This window comes from Capricornis sumatraensis, chromosome 11 (genome assembly GCF_032405125.1).
Source record: "Capricornis sumatraensis isolate serow.1 chromosome 11, serow.2, whole genome shotgun sequence".
Taxonomy (NCBI): domain Eukaryota; kingdom Metazoa; phylum Chordata; class Mammalia; order Artiodactyla; family Bovidae; genus Capricornis; species Capricornis sumatraensis.
This window is the reverse complement of record NC_091079.1, coordinates 52,955,004-52,970,804: the sequence shown is the minus strand read 5'-3', so window position 1 is coordinate 52,970,804 and position 15,801 is coordinate 52,955,004. Positions and strand designations below refer to the sequence as shown.

General features: G+C 44.0%; 1 protein-coding gene across 1 annotated transcript in view; it reads left to right on the top strand.

The window, feature by feature from the left end:
- NCOA2 (nuclear receptor coactivator 2) overlaps positions 1–8,776 on the top strand; it is a 289,674-nt gene extending 280,898 nt beyond the window's left edge. The window contains exons 23-24 of the mRNA XM_068983427.1: positions 7,047–7,288; positions 8,497–8,776. Coding sequence (XP_068839528.1) covers positions 7,047–7,288; positions 8,497–8,776 — 522 coding nt within the window. The remainder of the gene's footprint in view (positions 1–7,046; positions 7,289–8,496) is intronic.
- The last annotated feature ends 7,025 nt before the right edge of the window (positions 8,777–15,801 follow it).

Here is a 15,801-nt window from a genome sequence, read left to right as displayed (position 1 = left end):
CAGTGGTCCAGTGGCTAAGACCCTGCCCTTCCAATGCAGGAGCCACATGCTGTGCAATGCAACCAAAAAAAGAAGAAAAAAAAATCTAATTTTATTGGATATACAGTGATGTTTGTGTAATTTTTTATTTAAGCTCATTTTAATTGAGCTGATGGTGGCAAAACACTCATTTTGCCCCAGAATGGAATGATTATAGCAAAGCAAAAAATGAAATACCAAAGAATTTATCATGTTAGCACAAACTTTGATTTTTTTGTTTGTGAATTGTAATGTTTGATTTTCAGAAGGATGAAGAGGAACTAGCTTCTGATTGTTCTTTCTTCCTTAATTAATCTAAGTTTATTCTAAGGGGAAGCCTACTGCAGGTCAGATGGTGCAGGGCATTCAGAAGATCTAGGGGTGGACCTTCCCTGGTGGTTCAGTGGCTAAGACCCCACTCTCCCTGCATTAAGCCTGTTTATTCTAAGTGTTCTAGATTTCTTTTTATTTAAGCAACAGTCTTAAAATCTGATCTACATTATTTCTTTATCACCTTAAACACTTTTTCTAAGAAGAGTGATATTACTGTGTCCAACTAGATCTTGAAACAGTAGAACAGTTAGTACTGAGAACCCACCTGAGTTGGGAGCCTGGTGACAGGCCTGTTAACAAGAGGAAGGACTCTGAACAGTTTGGCACAGGTGAGGGGGCCTCTTATGGTAGAAAACGTTGTCCCTAGCCATAGATAACTATTTTCAAGTTCTCTCTTAAGTGAGAAAATGTAGAATTGATGTTGAATTTCCTACAAAACAAACAAACAAAAGTGAATGTAACCTTTGTGATTGGCGTTATTTAAAATGGCCGAGTAGTCTGATGTTTTCATGCTGGGCCTCATGATGGTTTTACCAAAAATTCTGAGGCATCACAACTTTCTCTTTATTTTCCTGCAGAAATACTGCTGACACTGAAGGTAGCTGGTTGCTTCTTTCTTCAGCTGACTGGGCTCACTTGCTCAAGACACTTACCAATCTGGAGAGTTGCGTCTCTTCGTTTCGACCCAACCGACCTGCCATCCAGCCCTGCCCGAGCAAGATGGGCTGACGGGCCGAGTCCCTCGGCTCCTCCTCCTGGAGGAGCCGCCTGTCATGTTGACAGGTGGCCTGCAGCTCGCGTCCGGACAGTTGTCAGTCTGTTCACTGCATTCACCTTAGTGCAACTTAGATCTCTCCTGCAGAGTAAATGTTGACAGGCAGACTTCACACCCTTGTCAGATTGAATGTATCTAAATGTATGTATTTAAGGAAAACAACCCATGCTCTTGTTCTCTTCCTGTCTGGCTCCAGACACTGGTTTCTTGCTTTGTTTTCCCTGGCTAACCAGTCCAAACGATTAAGATTTCATCTGGGGGAAAGAAAAGATTTTAAAAAAAAATCAAACTAAAGATGTTTTAAGCTAAGCCTGCCTCTGGGATAAGCAGGACAGACACCATGGACCATGCCGTATGTACAGACATGCCCAAGAGGTGAAGACCAAGACATCGTAGTTGTATCTTTGTAGAAAGTTCTCAAGACAGTGTTGGAAATCATTTCCAGTTCCTGAACAGATGAAAAAGAGCCTGTGGAAGGGCTGTTAACAGTAACAAGTCCTTCTTCCTCTTTTTTTTTTCAATTTATTTGATTCAAACCAAACTAGTTCGCCCAAATCATGAATCAAAAAGAAATTGATTTCCAAATTCAATTGGCTTTAGATCCATCAGAAGCTTGAATCAGCGCCTCTTCTTCCATCTGATCCTTCCCTTCCCCCTCTGCCTTCCCCATTCTCCCCACTTTTTTTTTTTGTTTTAATAAAAGCAACAGAAACCAGGTAAGCCCTTTATTATTTCCTTCCATGTTTTGCCAGCCACTTACCAGCCGCTAACTCTGAAATTCCAGAAAAAAATGCATTTACTGGAAGGAGAGGAACAAAGTTAGTACTCGAAACCCATCAGACTTTGGACACCTGCCCGGGAAGTGTGTTCATTCTGTTCCCCGCGACACTGGCCCTCCACACAGGAGAAAACCACAGTGTGCTTAAAATTGACCGCAGGCATCAGGACAGAGTTCACCTCCGCCATGTGTCTTTTATTTTGTTTTTTTTTTAGCAGTGCTGACTTAATAAGCCGAAGTTTTGTAAGGTACATAAAATCCAATTTATATGTAAACAAGCAATAATTTAAGTTGAGGACTTAAGTGTTTTAATTGTGTAATTTTTTGTGAGGTATACATATTGTGGAATCGAATCCAAAATGAGGTACTTCAGTGTTACAATTAGATATCTTCATAGCAGTGTCTCCTGAAAGTGTTTTGTAAAGGCTCTCAAGGCCTCGATTAGACCTGATTTGTAGACTTAAGACTTTTTATTTTCTAAATCTTGTGATTCTGCTCATAAGTCATTTATCTAATCTATCTGATATGCAGCCGCTGTAGAAACCAGTTCTTGATTTTTATATGTTTATATTCTTAACCTTAGGAAGACTACGTGTTACTAAGCCCGCCACTTTTCTGGTTGTTTTTCTTGCCCACTCTGGTAGGGGAATAATCTTTTCTTAATTGGCATCAGTTTCAGACAACTGTAATACCAAGAAACTGGTGACCTTTTTGAGCTATTTCTCCCCAACTCCTAAGATACCTACTTTCTTACCTAAATTTCAGAATGATGTCTTTTTGATGTCTAAAAAGCAAAGCATTTTATATCTCATTAGCCAGGCCTTTTAGGAACAGAGAAGTCTTTTTTCCTTGAAATTTGCTTGTTTTTTTGTGGAAGGGTGAAAAATAGACAAACTACCCCTACTTATACGTGTCTCTCTCTATGGACAGATTACAGAAGTATAGAAAGAGATAGAGCTCAAAGATAAATGGTTAAGTAGACAGTCTGAAAGCGTGGCTCCGTGCTAAAGAAATGTCCTGGGAAATCTGCATTTCGCTACTTTCTTTTCCACTTAGGGGGTCTCACTACAGAAAGGTGGCCCAGGAACAGCACTTCTTGGGGGCCACCAATTCACAGTCCCCCCCTCAAAAGGCTCTGCTTTTCTCAACCAAACCATTGGGTCGCCCAACTGTGGTGGAGAAACAACTCGGGCAGACCTCGACCAGAGCTCAGCACCCTCAGTGGCACCCCGAGGCTTACGTCCCAGTTGGTGTCATGTGACCAGTTTCCAGTTGACGTTTAGAAACGTGAATTAGAATGCCTTGAACGTCACACAGCACAGAAGAGAAAATGGAGTGTAAGCTGGAGTTGCTTGTCTGAGTTGGAGTCCCTTTCCACTGGACACTGTCCAGAAACCCCTGTGTACCTTCTCTTGCTTAACTCTCTGCCCACTGTGTTCTCCAGTTCAGACAGATCTGATCTGCAAACCTGCCATTCTGGTCATTGGGAATAACTCATAATCATTGCCATTTTGAAGGAAGAGAGGTGATCCGTTCTCTTACGGCTTAGATCAGGTCATGGGTTTTTTACATCTAATTAAGAAAAGTCAGTGAAGGAATCCTCTGATCACATTGATCATGATAGAAGCAAAGGCCAAATCAGTCCCTCCATGATCAGTATTTCTCATGGTGTACACAATAAACTTGTTAGACCGAGTCCTCGGTTTTCATTTAATAGAACAAATAATCAGTGTTTTACTTATATTACTAAATGTGAAAAACACATAATGTGAAAAGTATACATACATTAACTTGGTTGTGAAGCTCATCTACGTGTTCATGTAACGTGGTAAGTTGAAAAAGTGAAGTGAGCTGTTTTCCTGCAATGAATTCGTTGGACTCAAAAGATGAAGATGCCCCCTCCCACGTGTATCTCTCATGGCCTGTAACCATTGAAAGCAATGTTTTTGCAGTTTATATAATGCAGTTTTTAATCTGTGTTTAAAAACGGAGTTCCTATGGGCTTAACACATGAAATGGGTGGCACAGATCCCCTTGCAGAACCCAAAGATACACAATCAATTTTGAAATGCAACTTAAGCCATTAATTGTTGGTGTGAATTTAAAATTTTCTAGTATTTGTATGGTAGTATGCTGCCTCCGAGCAAAGCATTCTCTGCACAAAAGGAAATTACTGTAGTGGCTTCAATTTTAATTAGAATTTTCTCCCTGGTGTTTCTTTATAGACTAAAACGAAACCTTTTAAGTTTCTTACTACAGGTAAAAGCTATGTGCAAGAACCTCAAAATGCTAAAATCTAGCATAATGCCTTAGATCTGTTTTTAAGTCTTGTATATTCCTACATAGCTGTCCGATGTATTATATTTGTATAGTGAACTGTGTACAATTTTTTGAATAAGTGCATCATCACTTAAACTTTATGTTGTTGAATGGTGATGATGATACATTTCTTCAAACATTTAACTGTCTTTTTTTTTCTTATGCCATTTGTGGTTTTATTTGTACAGTTCCTCATGAAGTTGCATCTGAGATGTGTGTATATGAAAAGATTATACAAGGGTAAAATTAAGCAATATATTAACTATGGTTCTTCAGGAGAAAGCTTACAGTGTTTCAGGTTGTGATTTATTTTCAAAATGGAGTTGACTCCAAACATCACTTTGTTCACCTGCATTGATGTTTGTATTTCTAGTGTGAGCAGTTTATGCAAAAGGTAGATATATTCAAGAGAAATTTTAAATACATTTATGCAAGTTAATATTGCTTTGCTGATGCTATTTGCTTATTTGATGTTAAATAATGCTATTGTAAATAAAGAATTCTGTTGTTATTGCATCATTTAATAAATTTTAATGCCTTCGGGTTTTACATGGCTTTGAAGATTTTCTTGAGTTTATATTGTATCCTCATTCACAATTGCAGTTAAATATAAAATTACCTGACTTGCCATTTAATAATTTAGACTTATACAGTAGTTGGCACTGTTCTCAGCATGTTAACATTTATTTTTTCAGTGTCCCATTTTCTAGATTTTCAGTCTGAAGCCAAGAGGGGTGTGTCTTGCTTAAGATTATCTGACAACTTAATGGCAAATAGAGGTGGAATCTAAATGAATCCTAAATGATGCTATCACCTCTCATTCCCGTTTCTCAAAAAACATTTATGAGAATAATGCGGGCTTCTTACTGGTTTATTAAGGTTATACTTTACACATTAGAATAATCATGATGGTTTTAATAGATTGGCTTATTAGTAGTCAATAAGCAATGCAAGTACAATACTTAAAACCCAGATCGAAATAGTAAATCTGAAATAGTATTTTTTAAAATATACCAAAACTGAAATGAATGATGAGAAAAATCTATGCTAGTCACCATATTAGCAAAGTAAAAGAAGAATTAAAAAAACATGATTAACTTAATAACACTGTTGGATAGATTTGCACAGGATAAATTTCAGCCCCCATACATGAGAAAATCTCAAGGAAAAGTAAAGCTTCTCAGCAAAGTGAATGTCCTAAAGTTGTTTAAAGTTATTTGATACAATCCCACTGTGACTTCATGTTGAAATATTAAAAGATATCAGAACAAAATAAGTAGCCCACTACTTGTGCTAAGAAATTAGGTTTTCAGGACTTCCCTGGTGGTCCAGTGGCTAAGACTCTGAGCTCCCAATGCAGAAGGCCCAGGTTTGATCCCTGGCAGGGAACTAGATTCCACATGCCTTAATTAAAGATCTTGCATGGCATGACAAAATCGAATATCCTGTGTGCCACAACAACTAAGACCCAGTAAAGTCAAATAAAATAAATATTTAAAAGAAATGGGTATCACTGGTGGAATAGAAGAGGAAAAACATTTTCAGCACATTTAATCATCTATGCCACTGCTGCTAAGTCACTTCAGTCGTGTCCGACTCTGTGCAACCCCATAGACGGCAGCCCACCAGGTTCCCCCGTCTCGGATTCTCCAGGCAAGAACACTGGAGTGGGTTGCCATTTCCTTCTCCAATGCATGAAAGTGAAAAGTGAAAGTGAAGTTGCTCAGTCATGTCCAACTCTTCGTAACCCCTTGGACTGCAGCCTACCAGGCTCCTCCATCCATGGGATTTTCCAGGCAAGGGTACTGGAGTGAATTGCCATTGCCTTCTAACCGTCTACGGGAAAGCCAAAATAAATCTACCTACCCACTCTAGGGGTACCCAGGTGGCATTAATGGTAAAGAATCCTGCCATGCACAGGAGACTTGCAGAAGATGCAGGTTCGACCCCTGGGTCCAGAAGATCCCCTGGAGTAGGGAATTAAAGGCCACTCCAGCATTCTTGCCTGGAAAATTCCATGGACAGAGGTGCCACGTCTACAGTCCATGGGCCCATTAAGAGTTGGACATGACTGAGCGGCTGAGCACTAGCTCTTAGAACGAGTGAAAAATTTCAGTCAGATGTCTGGAACATACAAAAATCACTAACTTCCACTCACAGTAATAACTAGTTTCTTAAACCCCCATTTACAATAACAAACATTATAAAATAGGATTATATCCCGCCTAACATAAACCGTGAAAGACCTTTATGAAGAAAACTAAAGTTCTACTGAAAGGTGCAAAAGACCTGAACGAGGGAGGCATGCCGTGAACCTAGAAAAGGGAGTGAAGGCGCTCAGTCATGTCCGACTCTGCGACCCCATGGACTGCAGCCCACCAGGCTCCTCCATCCATGGGATTTTCCAGGCAAGAAAAGGAAAGCCCAGGATAAAATATATATATATATATATATATATATTCCTGCCCCTACATCATTACAATTCGAGTGCACATCAGAAAAGTAGTGTACATTCGAAAGATAAGATGGACAATAATGGAAATGTTAGAAAAACTTCCAGAAACATTTTAAAACACTGGTGAGGGGCTTCCCTGGTGGCTCAGTGGTAAAGAATCTGCCTACCAATGCAGGAGATACGGGTTCGATCCCTTGTCCAGGAAGATCCCACATGCTGAGAAGCAACGAAGCCAGTGCACCACAGCGACGGAGCCGGTGCTCTAGAGTCGGAGCTGCAACTGCTGAGCCCACGAACCACAGCTACTGAGGCCCGCGCCCCGCAACCGGAGAAGCCAGTGTAAGGAGAAGCCCTCCCCTCCACCGCAGCTACTGAGGCCCGCGCCCCGAAACCGGAGAAGCCAGTGTAAGGAGAAGCCTCGCGCCACAGCTAGAGAGCAGCCACCCTCGCCTCCACCGCAGCTACTGAGGCCCGCGCCCCGAAACCGGAGAAGCCAATGTAAGGAGAAGCCTCGCGCCGCAGCTAGAGAGCAGCCACCCTCCCCTCCACCACTCGCCACAACTGGAGAAGGGCCTGCACAGCAGCAAAGACCTGGCACAACCAAAAGTGGGTAAGTAAATGAGTAAAATGATTTTAAAAGAAACAGCTTTAGACCTGACAAAGCTGAACGCTGAGCCAGAAGTGAGTATTGCAGAGTACTTACACTGAACTGGCTAAATGACTCAGAAGATTATAGAGCCCAGAGACAGGTCACTGTATGTCGGTAAGTATACGATAGAGATGCCATTTCTAATCAGTAGGAATCTGTTCCAAAAAAAAATTGGTGTTGAGACAGTTGGCCACATTTGGAGAAAATACCAAGTTAAACCCCTTCCTCACAATATTAACATGGAACCAGGGTGTAAACATAATGAAACATAAAACTAGAAAAGTACATGTTTACATTGTTGGAAAAGTGAAGTCATTCTTAAGGACAAAATACAAAAATTATTTAAATTTATAAAAATTAATATTCTGTCAAAAAAAGTCAGTACATAGCAAATGTAATAGAACACAAACTAATGTTACATAATCTAACGTGCGCATGCATACTCAGTCATGTCTGACTCTTTGGGACCCCCATGGACTGTAGCCTGCCAGGCTCCTCTGTCCATGGGATTTCCCAGGCAAGAATACTGGAGTGGGTTGTCATACCCTTTTCCAGGGGTTCTTCCCAACCCAGAGATCAAACATGAGTCTCCTGCATTGCAGGCAGATTCTTTACTTCTGCACCACCTGGGAAGTCAAACTAACATTAAGAACATTTTGTCTGGAAGACAGCAAGAAAGCCAGTGTGACTGGAGAAGATAACCGACGGGGTGAGATGTAGGAGATGAGGGCCAAGAAGCAGCCAGGGCCAGATCACATGAGGTCATATAGGCCAGCCCCAAAGGCAAGCAACTTAGGTTTTATTCTGTGTAATGAGAAACCTTCAGCAAAGAGTTTTCAGCAAGAAAGTAATATGATCTAATTTGTGTTTTTAAAGACTGACTACTCTGTGGAGAAGCATCTCTATGGAACCCAGCTAATAGGCTACTTGAAGACACCAATTATTAAAAAATAATTAAAAAAAAAAAAGGATTGTGAGTTCCCTGATGGTCCATTGGTTATACTGCAGGGGGCAAGGGTTCCATCCCTGATTGGAGAACTACGATCTTGCATGCTGTGTATCGTGGAAAGAAAAAAAAATGGAGGACTGGACCCATGACTTCAATCCAGGTCCCTCCCACATCCCACTAAAACAGTAAAGTCGTTTTTACAAAACCATAAACCCACAAGGACAAAGGTCATGGGAATAGAAACCAACAAAGTTTGGCAGTTGAAAGCAGATCGAAGAGTGGTCACTTACTCTGTAGAGCTGACAAAGCTGAACGCTGAGCCAGAAGTGAGAGAGAAATGGCAAGAAGCAAACAAAAGTTTCACCCTGGAATTTCTCAAAGAGCAGGTGCCTCTGGATGTGGGCATGAGAAGCCTAGATAAGAAGCTGGCCGAGCGGCTCCAAGCAAGCAACCTTCCTCCTGGGCAGCAGAATAGAAGTGTATTCTCCAGAAAAGTTTAACAGCGATCAGGGGATGGTGAAAATAGCTCAGCTGTGTCTGACTCCTTGCCACTCCATGGACTGATAGTCCACCAGGCTCCTCTGTCCGTGAGATTCTCCAGGCTAGAATACTACAGTGGGTAGCCATTGCCTCCTCCAAGGGATCTTCCCAACCCAGGGACTGAGCATTGCAGGCATATTCTTTACCATCTGAGCCACCAGGGAAGCCCAGGAGATGGTACCATACTGACCAAGATGAATTCTACAGTCTGAATGTTGATCCCTCTTCATGAGATTAGCTACCCAGACATACTTTCCTGCCTGGTTGCCTAAATGTCTTCCCAAGGGAACCTGAGCAGCTGCAAATGCAGGACGCACAGAGAAGAACATTCTGGTTGCTCATGACAAAACCCACGTCACATTACAGTGAAGCCCACAACTGATGATCCGCCCCATGTACACTGAGCTTCCAAACATCTTTCAGTGCCTTTGTCTAAAACACAAGATAAGAGATTCAACCACAGTTTCAAGAAAAGCCTGGAAATGAAAGACACTACAGCAGCCATGAACGCACACCCCGAGATGTACTGTGCAGGGGGAATGTGGTCAACCCAGTGCCCAGCTACAACATGCTTCCCACCGGCAGCCCCGAGCTCATGACTGGGTGCAGCAGGAATAGCAGGCAGAGGCGCTCTCAGGAGATGGAACTGCTCCCATGAACAGCCTTGCCTCAAAGACTCTAAGCAGACTTGCCAAGCTTTCTTAGATGCATGCTGCACCCTAAGGGATCTTCCTTCCTCTGATTTGTCCTGGATTCCTCCTTACTTTCCCTCATAAGTACTGCACCTAATAAATCGCTTGCACTTCTAATGCCATCTCGATGACTGCTTCTTGGATGGTGCAGACTAACATTAAGTGATCTAAGAAAGTAGGCAGTGGGATCCAGGGGCTGTGACTCTCAGCTTCCAGTGCAGGGGGCCCAGGTTCAATCCCTGGTCAGAAAACTAGATCCCGCATGCCACAACTAAGACTTGGCACAGCCAAATAATTTTTTTTTTTTTAAGGAAGTAGGCAGTAAGAACGGGACTTGGGACAGGCTCACTTAAGGCCAGCTGAAGAGATTTCATTGTGGTCAGCCAGTGTGACAGACAGTCCTTGGTATAAGGTGGTGGCTCAAATCCTGAAGATTTGACTGGTGGGAACCCCAGAAAGTACACCAGTGGAGGGGAAGGCTACGGGAGATGGGGCAAAGCAAGGCATTCAGAAGATCTGGGGGTGGATTTCCCTGGGGGTCCAGACTCCACGCTCCCAATGCAGGGGGCCCAGGTTCAATCCCTGGTCAGGGAACTAGACCCCACATGCCACGACTAAGACCCAGTGCGGTCAAATAAATAAATAATTTTTAAATCTATAGTTAGTCTGAAATGGCAATAGCTCTCTCTCAATAATTGAGAGAAAAAAATTGGGGGGCAAAAGGATGCCACTGTGGAGAAGGCTGGTTACTGCCTAGTTGAACTGCTGCAAGGCAGAGGGATACTAAAGTTGAAACTCCAATACTTTGGCCACCTGATGGGAAGAACTGATTCATCTGAAAAGTCCTTGATGCTGGGAAAGATGAAAAGTGGGAGGAGAAGGGGACAACAGAGGATGAGATGGTTGGATGGCCTTACCGACTGAATAGACATGAGTTTGAATAAACTCTGGGAGCTGGTGATGGACAGGGAGGCCTGGCATGCTACAGTCCATGGGACCGCAGAGTTGGACACGACTGAGTGACTGAACTGAACTGAGAGGGATAATGCTGGTGAGGACCATTAAGGGACAATTAACACTAAATAATGGGCTTCCCAGGTGGTGCTAGTGGTAAAGAACCTGACTGCCAATGCAGGAGACATTAAAAACATTGGTTTGATCCCTGGGTCAGGAAGATCCCCTAGAGGAGGGCATGGCAACCCACTCCAGTGTTCTTGCCTGGAAAATCCCACAGACAGACGAGCCTGGCGGGCTATGGTCCGTAGAGTCACAAAGAGTTGGACACGACTGAAGCAACCGAGCATGCACCCACATAAATAAGACAACAGAGCAGAGCCAGCACCCAAGACTCTCCTGCAGTGGAAGAGCAGACACTGCTGAGCAGCAGGCTGAAGCACTCCTCAATACAGTTTTAGAATGCTCAAGGGAGGCAGGTTTGTTATGCAAAAGGCAGGGTCCTGATAGGGAAAACCTGGGCCCCTGAAATGTGGGTGCATGCATGCTAGGTTGCTTCAGTTGTGTCCAACTCTTTGCAACCCTGTGAACTGTAGCCCACCAGAGTCTTCTGCCCATGGGATTCTCCAGGCAAGAATACTGAAGTGGGTGAATCCTGGGTAGAGACATCAAGATTATGGGTCCCCCACCTCTGGGCCTTGCACTAGTACCTCCTATCAGGTCAGAGGTAGCATTAGATTAGAAATAAACTGCACAATAAATGTAACATGCACAAATCATCCTGAAACCATCCCCCGCTCAATGTCTGTGAAAACATTGTTTTCCATGAAACCAGTCCCTGGTGCCAAAAAGGTTGGGGAATGTCAATCTATTAATAGATGGTTGCTGCTGATTTTGAAGCCTACAAAACCTCTGAGCTTATAGAGGTGGCCCACCCTTCTCTACTAAGAGCTCTCGACTTAACATCTGTCATTGAAAAGAAAAGAAGGATTTGATCTATCATTTGTTATCAGCACTATTCATGTTGGTGTGATTTATTATTATAAGTAATAATAATTAAGGGGACAAGACGAACAAACAGGACAGAAAGGAGAGCAGTACGCTGAAGGCAGCCTTCTCCTTAAGAAGTCTCAGTTCCTTGTTCAGCTCTCAGGCCTGAGATGATTTTCAAATTAAAACCCATTGACTGAAGAGGTGGCCTGGTCCTTAGGAGTAAGAACCCTGCCGTACCATGACAGGTATCTACAGCATCTAAGCATTCCCCAGCCTTCCTCTAAGGGAGCTACAATCATTCCTTTGGGTAACTGTATGCTGGGGAAGGGGAAGAAACAAACACTTGGAGGATCATGGACACAAGTCTGAGTTGACACTGCCACAGGAAAAGAAGCATTGTCCTGAACCGCTGTTGGAGTGGGGGCCCAGGAGGCCAGGTAAGCAATGGAGCCCTGGCCGAAGTCCCACTCATGTGGGCCCGCTGGTTTCCTGGACATCCTGAGGGCACTTCCCTAGTCCTCAAGTGTTGAAGCAGAAACTTTAAAACAGAACTCCAGTCAAGATGGTAAATCAAAAACAATATTGAAGGACTTCCCTGGTTGTCCAGTGGCTGGGATTCCCTGCTCCCAATGTAAGGGACCTGGGTTCAATCCCTGGTCAGAGGACTAGATCCCACGTGCCACTACTAAGACCCAAGATCCTGCATGTCCAAAACTAAGATCCATCACAGCCAAATAATTAAAGACTTTTTAGAAAAGACCAAAGAAAGAGCCCAGAGCCAGTGATAGAGACCTCAGTGGTTTAACAGATAGGGGAGCTTACCTGTCTGAAGCAAGGGCCGGGAACACCACCAAGCATGGGCAGCTGACTGCAGGCAGGACACGGGGGCTTTCTTCACTTCCGGGGCGGGGAGGAGAAGGGATTACCAGTTTTAGGGAATTGATGTCAGATGTATTCATTAGTTACCAGGGAAACCAGTAGAGGGGCACAGGCCCTCACGGCTCCTTTGATAAAAACAATCACCAGCTGATTTCCGGGGGTAAGCAACAGAAAGGTCAGTCCTGTGAGTAGGGTGTGGGTGGCACAGGCCCTGTTTGGGCAACCAATAGACAGAGAGCAAGAGAACAGCCATCTTGAGTGGCCTGACCCCACAGGACACATCTTGCTAAGGGATGCACAAAATAAATCCAGACATAACACACATGCTTGCAGACACAGTTCCAAGCTCTGGTGGCCAGATGCCAAAAAGCTGAATGCAATTCCAGGGGTAGGCGCTTGGTGGCGCCACTCTCATTGCTGGGCGGGGAGGGGTGTCTTGCCTCTATAAGAGCAAAACAGACACTGCATACTATTGTCACCTTAACATTTTTTCGTAAAAGCAAAAATACTGCTCATTTTTATTTCAGTTAGCAAAAACAGATACTTAGTACCTGGCGGTGAAGCAAGGTGCCCTAAAGCAAAAATTAAGGGATATCTGTATTTATACCAGTGTGTGATTTAATTGCTCAATTGTGTCTGACTCTTTGTGACCCCATGGACTGTAGCCCACAAGGCTCCTCTGTCCATGGGATTCTCCAAGCAAGAATACTGGAGTGGGTTGCCATTTCCTTCTCCAGGGTATCTTCCCGACCCAGGGATCTAACCCAGGTCTCCCACATTGCAGGCATTTCTTTACCACCTGAGCCATCAGGGAAGACCCACTTGTATATGAGAAGTGGACATAACTCTTCTGTCAGGCCACTTATGTCAGAGTTTGAAGCAGTCTCATCGGGTATGGAGCTGGGTTTGGGTGTGGCTCTGTCTGTGGTTAGGGCCTGCACCCTCGGGTTACATCGGGCCTTGTTTCCCTGCACCAACTGCAGAGGGGGTCCCTGCCCACCCTCTTACCCTCTTTCCATGGTAGATGGATTATTCCTGATACATGGCGTTTGCCAGCTCAGTCTTAGGCAAAGCCCTGTGGCCCTGGGACTTGAAGACAAGCTGTTCTCAGTGATCTTTCCCTCAATCACAGCTGAACTTTGCCTTAATTTTTAAGCAGGTCTCCTGGGGAAGAGATTCCTGCCCTTCCCCCAGCAGTTGGAAACTTCTATTGACTTGACCCTGGGACTGTTTCTTGACTCCATCGCAGGACACAAAGGTTTTCCTCTGACCCTTCCCCCAGCCCTGGTGGGTCTTGGCCTCTGCCATGGGGGCAAAAGCATTTGCTGCCCTCCTCCCTTCTGTGTTTGTCTGCCAGGGAGAAGATGCAGGCAGGGTGTCGCATCTTTTCTATAGCACCATCTGCTTCTTTCTTCCAGATCTGCACCCCAAGTAAAGCTTTCTCAGAGAGCCCAGCAGAGATCCTTGGAGAAGAGCCTTCAAGTGGGGTGAAGCTGAAGCCTGCCTTTAGCCTTGGTTCCCAAGAGCCTTATTCTTTTACACCAGCCTACAGCAATTTGTTCAAAAGTTTAGCTCAGAGAAGGTGGGATGAATTGAGAGAGTAGAGTTCACATATATACACTACTATGTGTAAAACAGCTAGCTAGTGAGAAGCTGCTGTATAGCACAGCTGGATGCTCTGTGATGACCTTAAATGTTAGTCACTCAGTCGTGTCCAACTGTTTTCAACCCCACGAACTATAGTCCACCAGGCTCCTCTGTCCATGGGATTCTCCAGGCAAAAAATACTGGAGTGGGTCGCCAGCCCTTCTCCAGGGGATCTTCTCGACTTAGAGGAGTGGGATGGGGGGGTTAGGAGGTAGGTCCATGAGAGAGGAGGGGCTATATGTACACATATAGCTGATTCACTTAATTGTATAGCAGAGACTACCACAACATTGTAAAGCAACTATGCTCTAGCTGAACATAAAGTTAAAAAATTAAAATATGGAAATTCCTAAAAAAAAGTTCAGCTCACATCTTGGTGTTTCTTCCTCCTGTGCTCCCCAGGTAGGAGACCCATCGTCACTAGATTTCAGGCTACTTGGCTGCCCTGCCACCTCAACTCTCTGAGGGATTCACGGCAAGTTATGAGTTTGTATTAATAATTAACTAGCCTTTTCTTGTCATTACAGTGAGAGCAATACCCTTTCCAGTTTTCTTTATGTGGAAGTAGAAATTCGCTGAATTCTTCATGTAAGCTAAGAGTTTAATGGTGAAAACAGTTATGCACAGGTGTAGGGGATCTGCTAGGGCTTAGATGAAATTACTGACGTGGCTGGAGAGAATAGAACGCCTTAGAGGAGAGAACTTAGAAACTCAGGACCCTTGTTGAGTTTGGAGTTCATGGAAGCAGTCTTTCAAGGAGCAGAGCATAACCAACAGGACCTACTGTATAGCACAGGGGACTCTACTCAATATCTCATGATAATCTAGATGGAAAAGGATCTGAAAAGAATATACATACATATATATATATATATATATATATATATGCGTCATTTTGCTATACACTTGAAACTAACACAACATTGTAAATCAACTACATGCTGTGCTCAGTATACTTGCCCCTCCAGGCTCCTCTGTCCATGGAATTTCTCAAGCAAGAATACTGGAGCAGGTTGCCATTTCCTACTCCAGGGGATCTTCCCCATTCAAGGACTGAACCCACGTTTCTTGTTTCTCTAGTGCTGGGAGGTGAATTTTTTTACCACTGAGTCACCTGGGAAGCCCAAAATCAATGATGGTTCAATAAAAATTAATGTGGTATCACCTCACACAGGTCAGAATGGCCAACACCAAAAAATCTACGAATAATACATGCTGGAGATGATGTGGAGGAAAGGGAATGCTCTTGTGCTGTTGGTGGGAATGCAGTACAGAGAGCAGTATGAAGGTTCCTTAAAAAACGAAAAATGAATCTACCATATGACCCAGTAATCCCACTACTGGGCATGCCGCTGCTGCTGCTAAGTTGCTTCAGTCGTGTCCGACTCTGTGCGACCCCATAGATGGAAGCCCACCAGGCTCCCCTGTCCCTGGGATTCTCCAGGCAAGAACACTGGAGTGGGTTGCCATTTCCTTCTCCAATGCATGAAAGTGAAAAGTGAAATTGAAGTCGCTCGGTTGTGTCCGACTCTTAGCGCCCCCATGGACTGCAGCCCACCAGGCTCCCTCCGTCCATGGGATTTTCCAGGCAAGAGTACTGGAGGGGGGTGCCATTGCCTTCTCCGACTACTGGGTATATACCCTGAGAAAAACATAATTCAAAAAGACAGGGACTTCCCTGGTGGTCCAGTGTTTAAGAATCCTTGCAATGCAGGGGATGTGGGTTTGATTCCTGGTTAGAGAATTAAGATCCCACGTGCCATGGAGCAGTTAAGCCCAGACACTGCAACTACTGAGCCCATGTGCTCTGGAGCTCATGG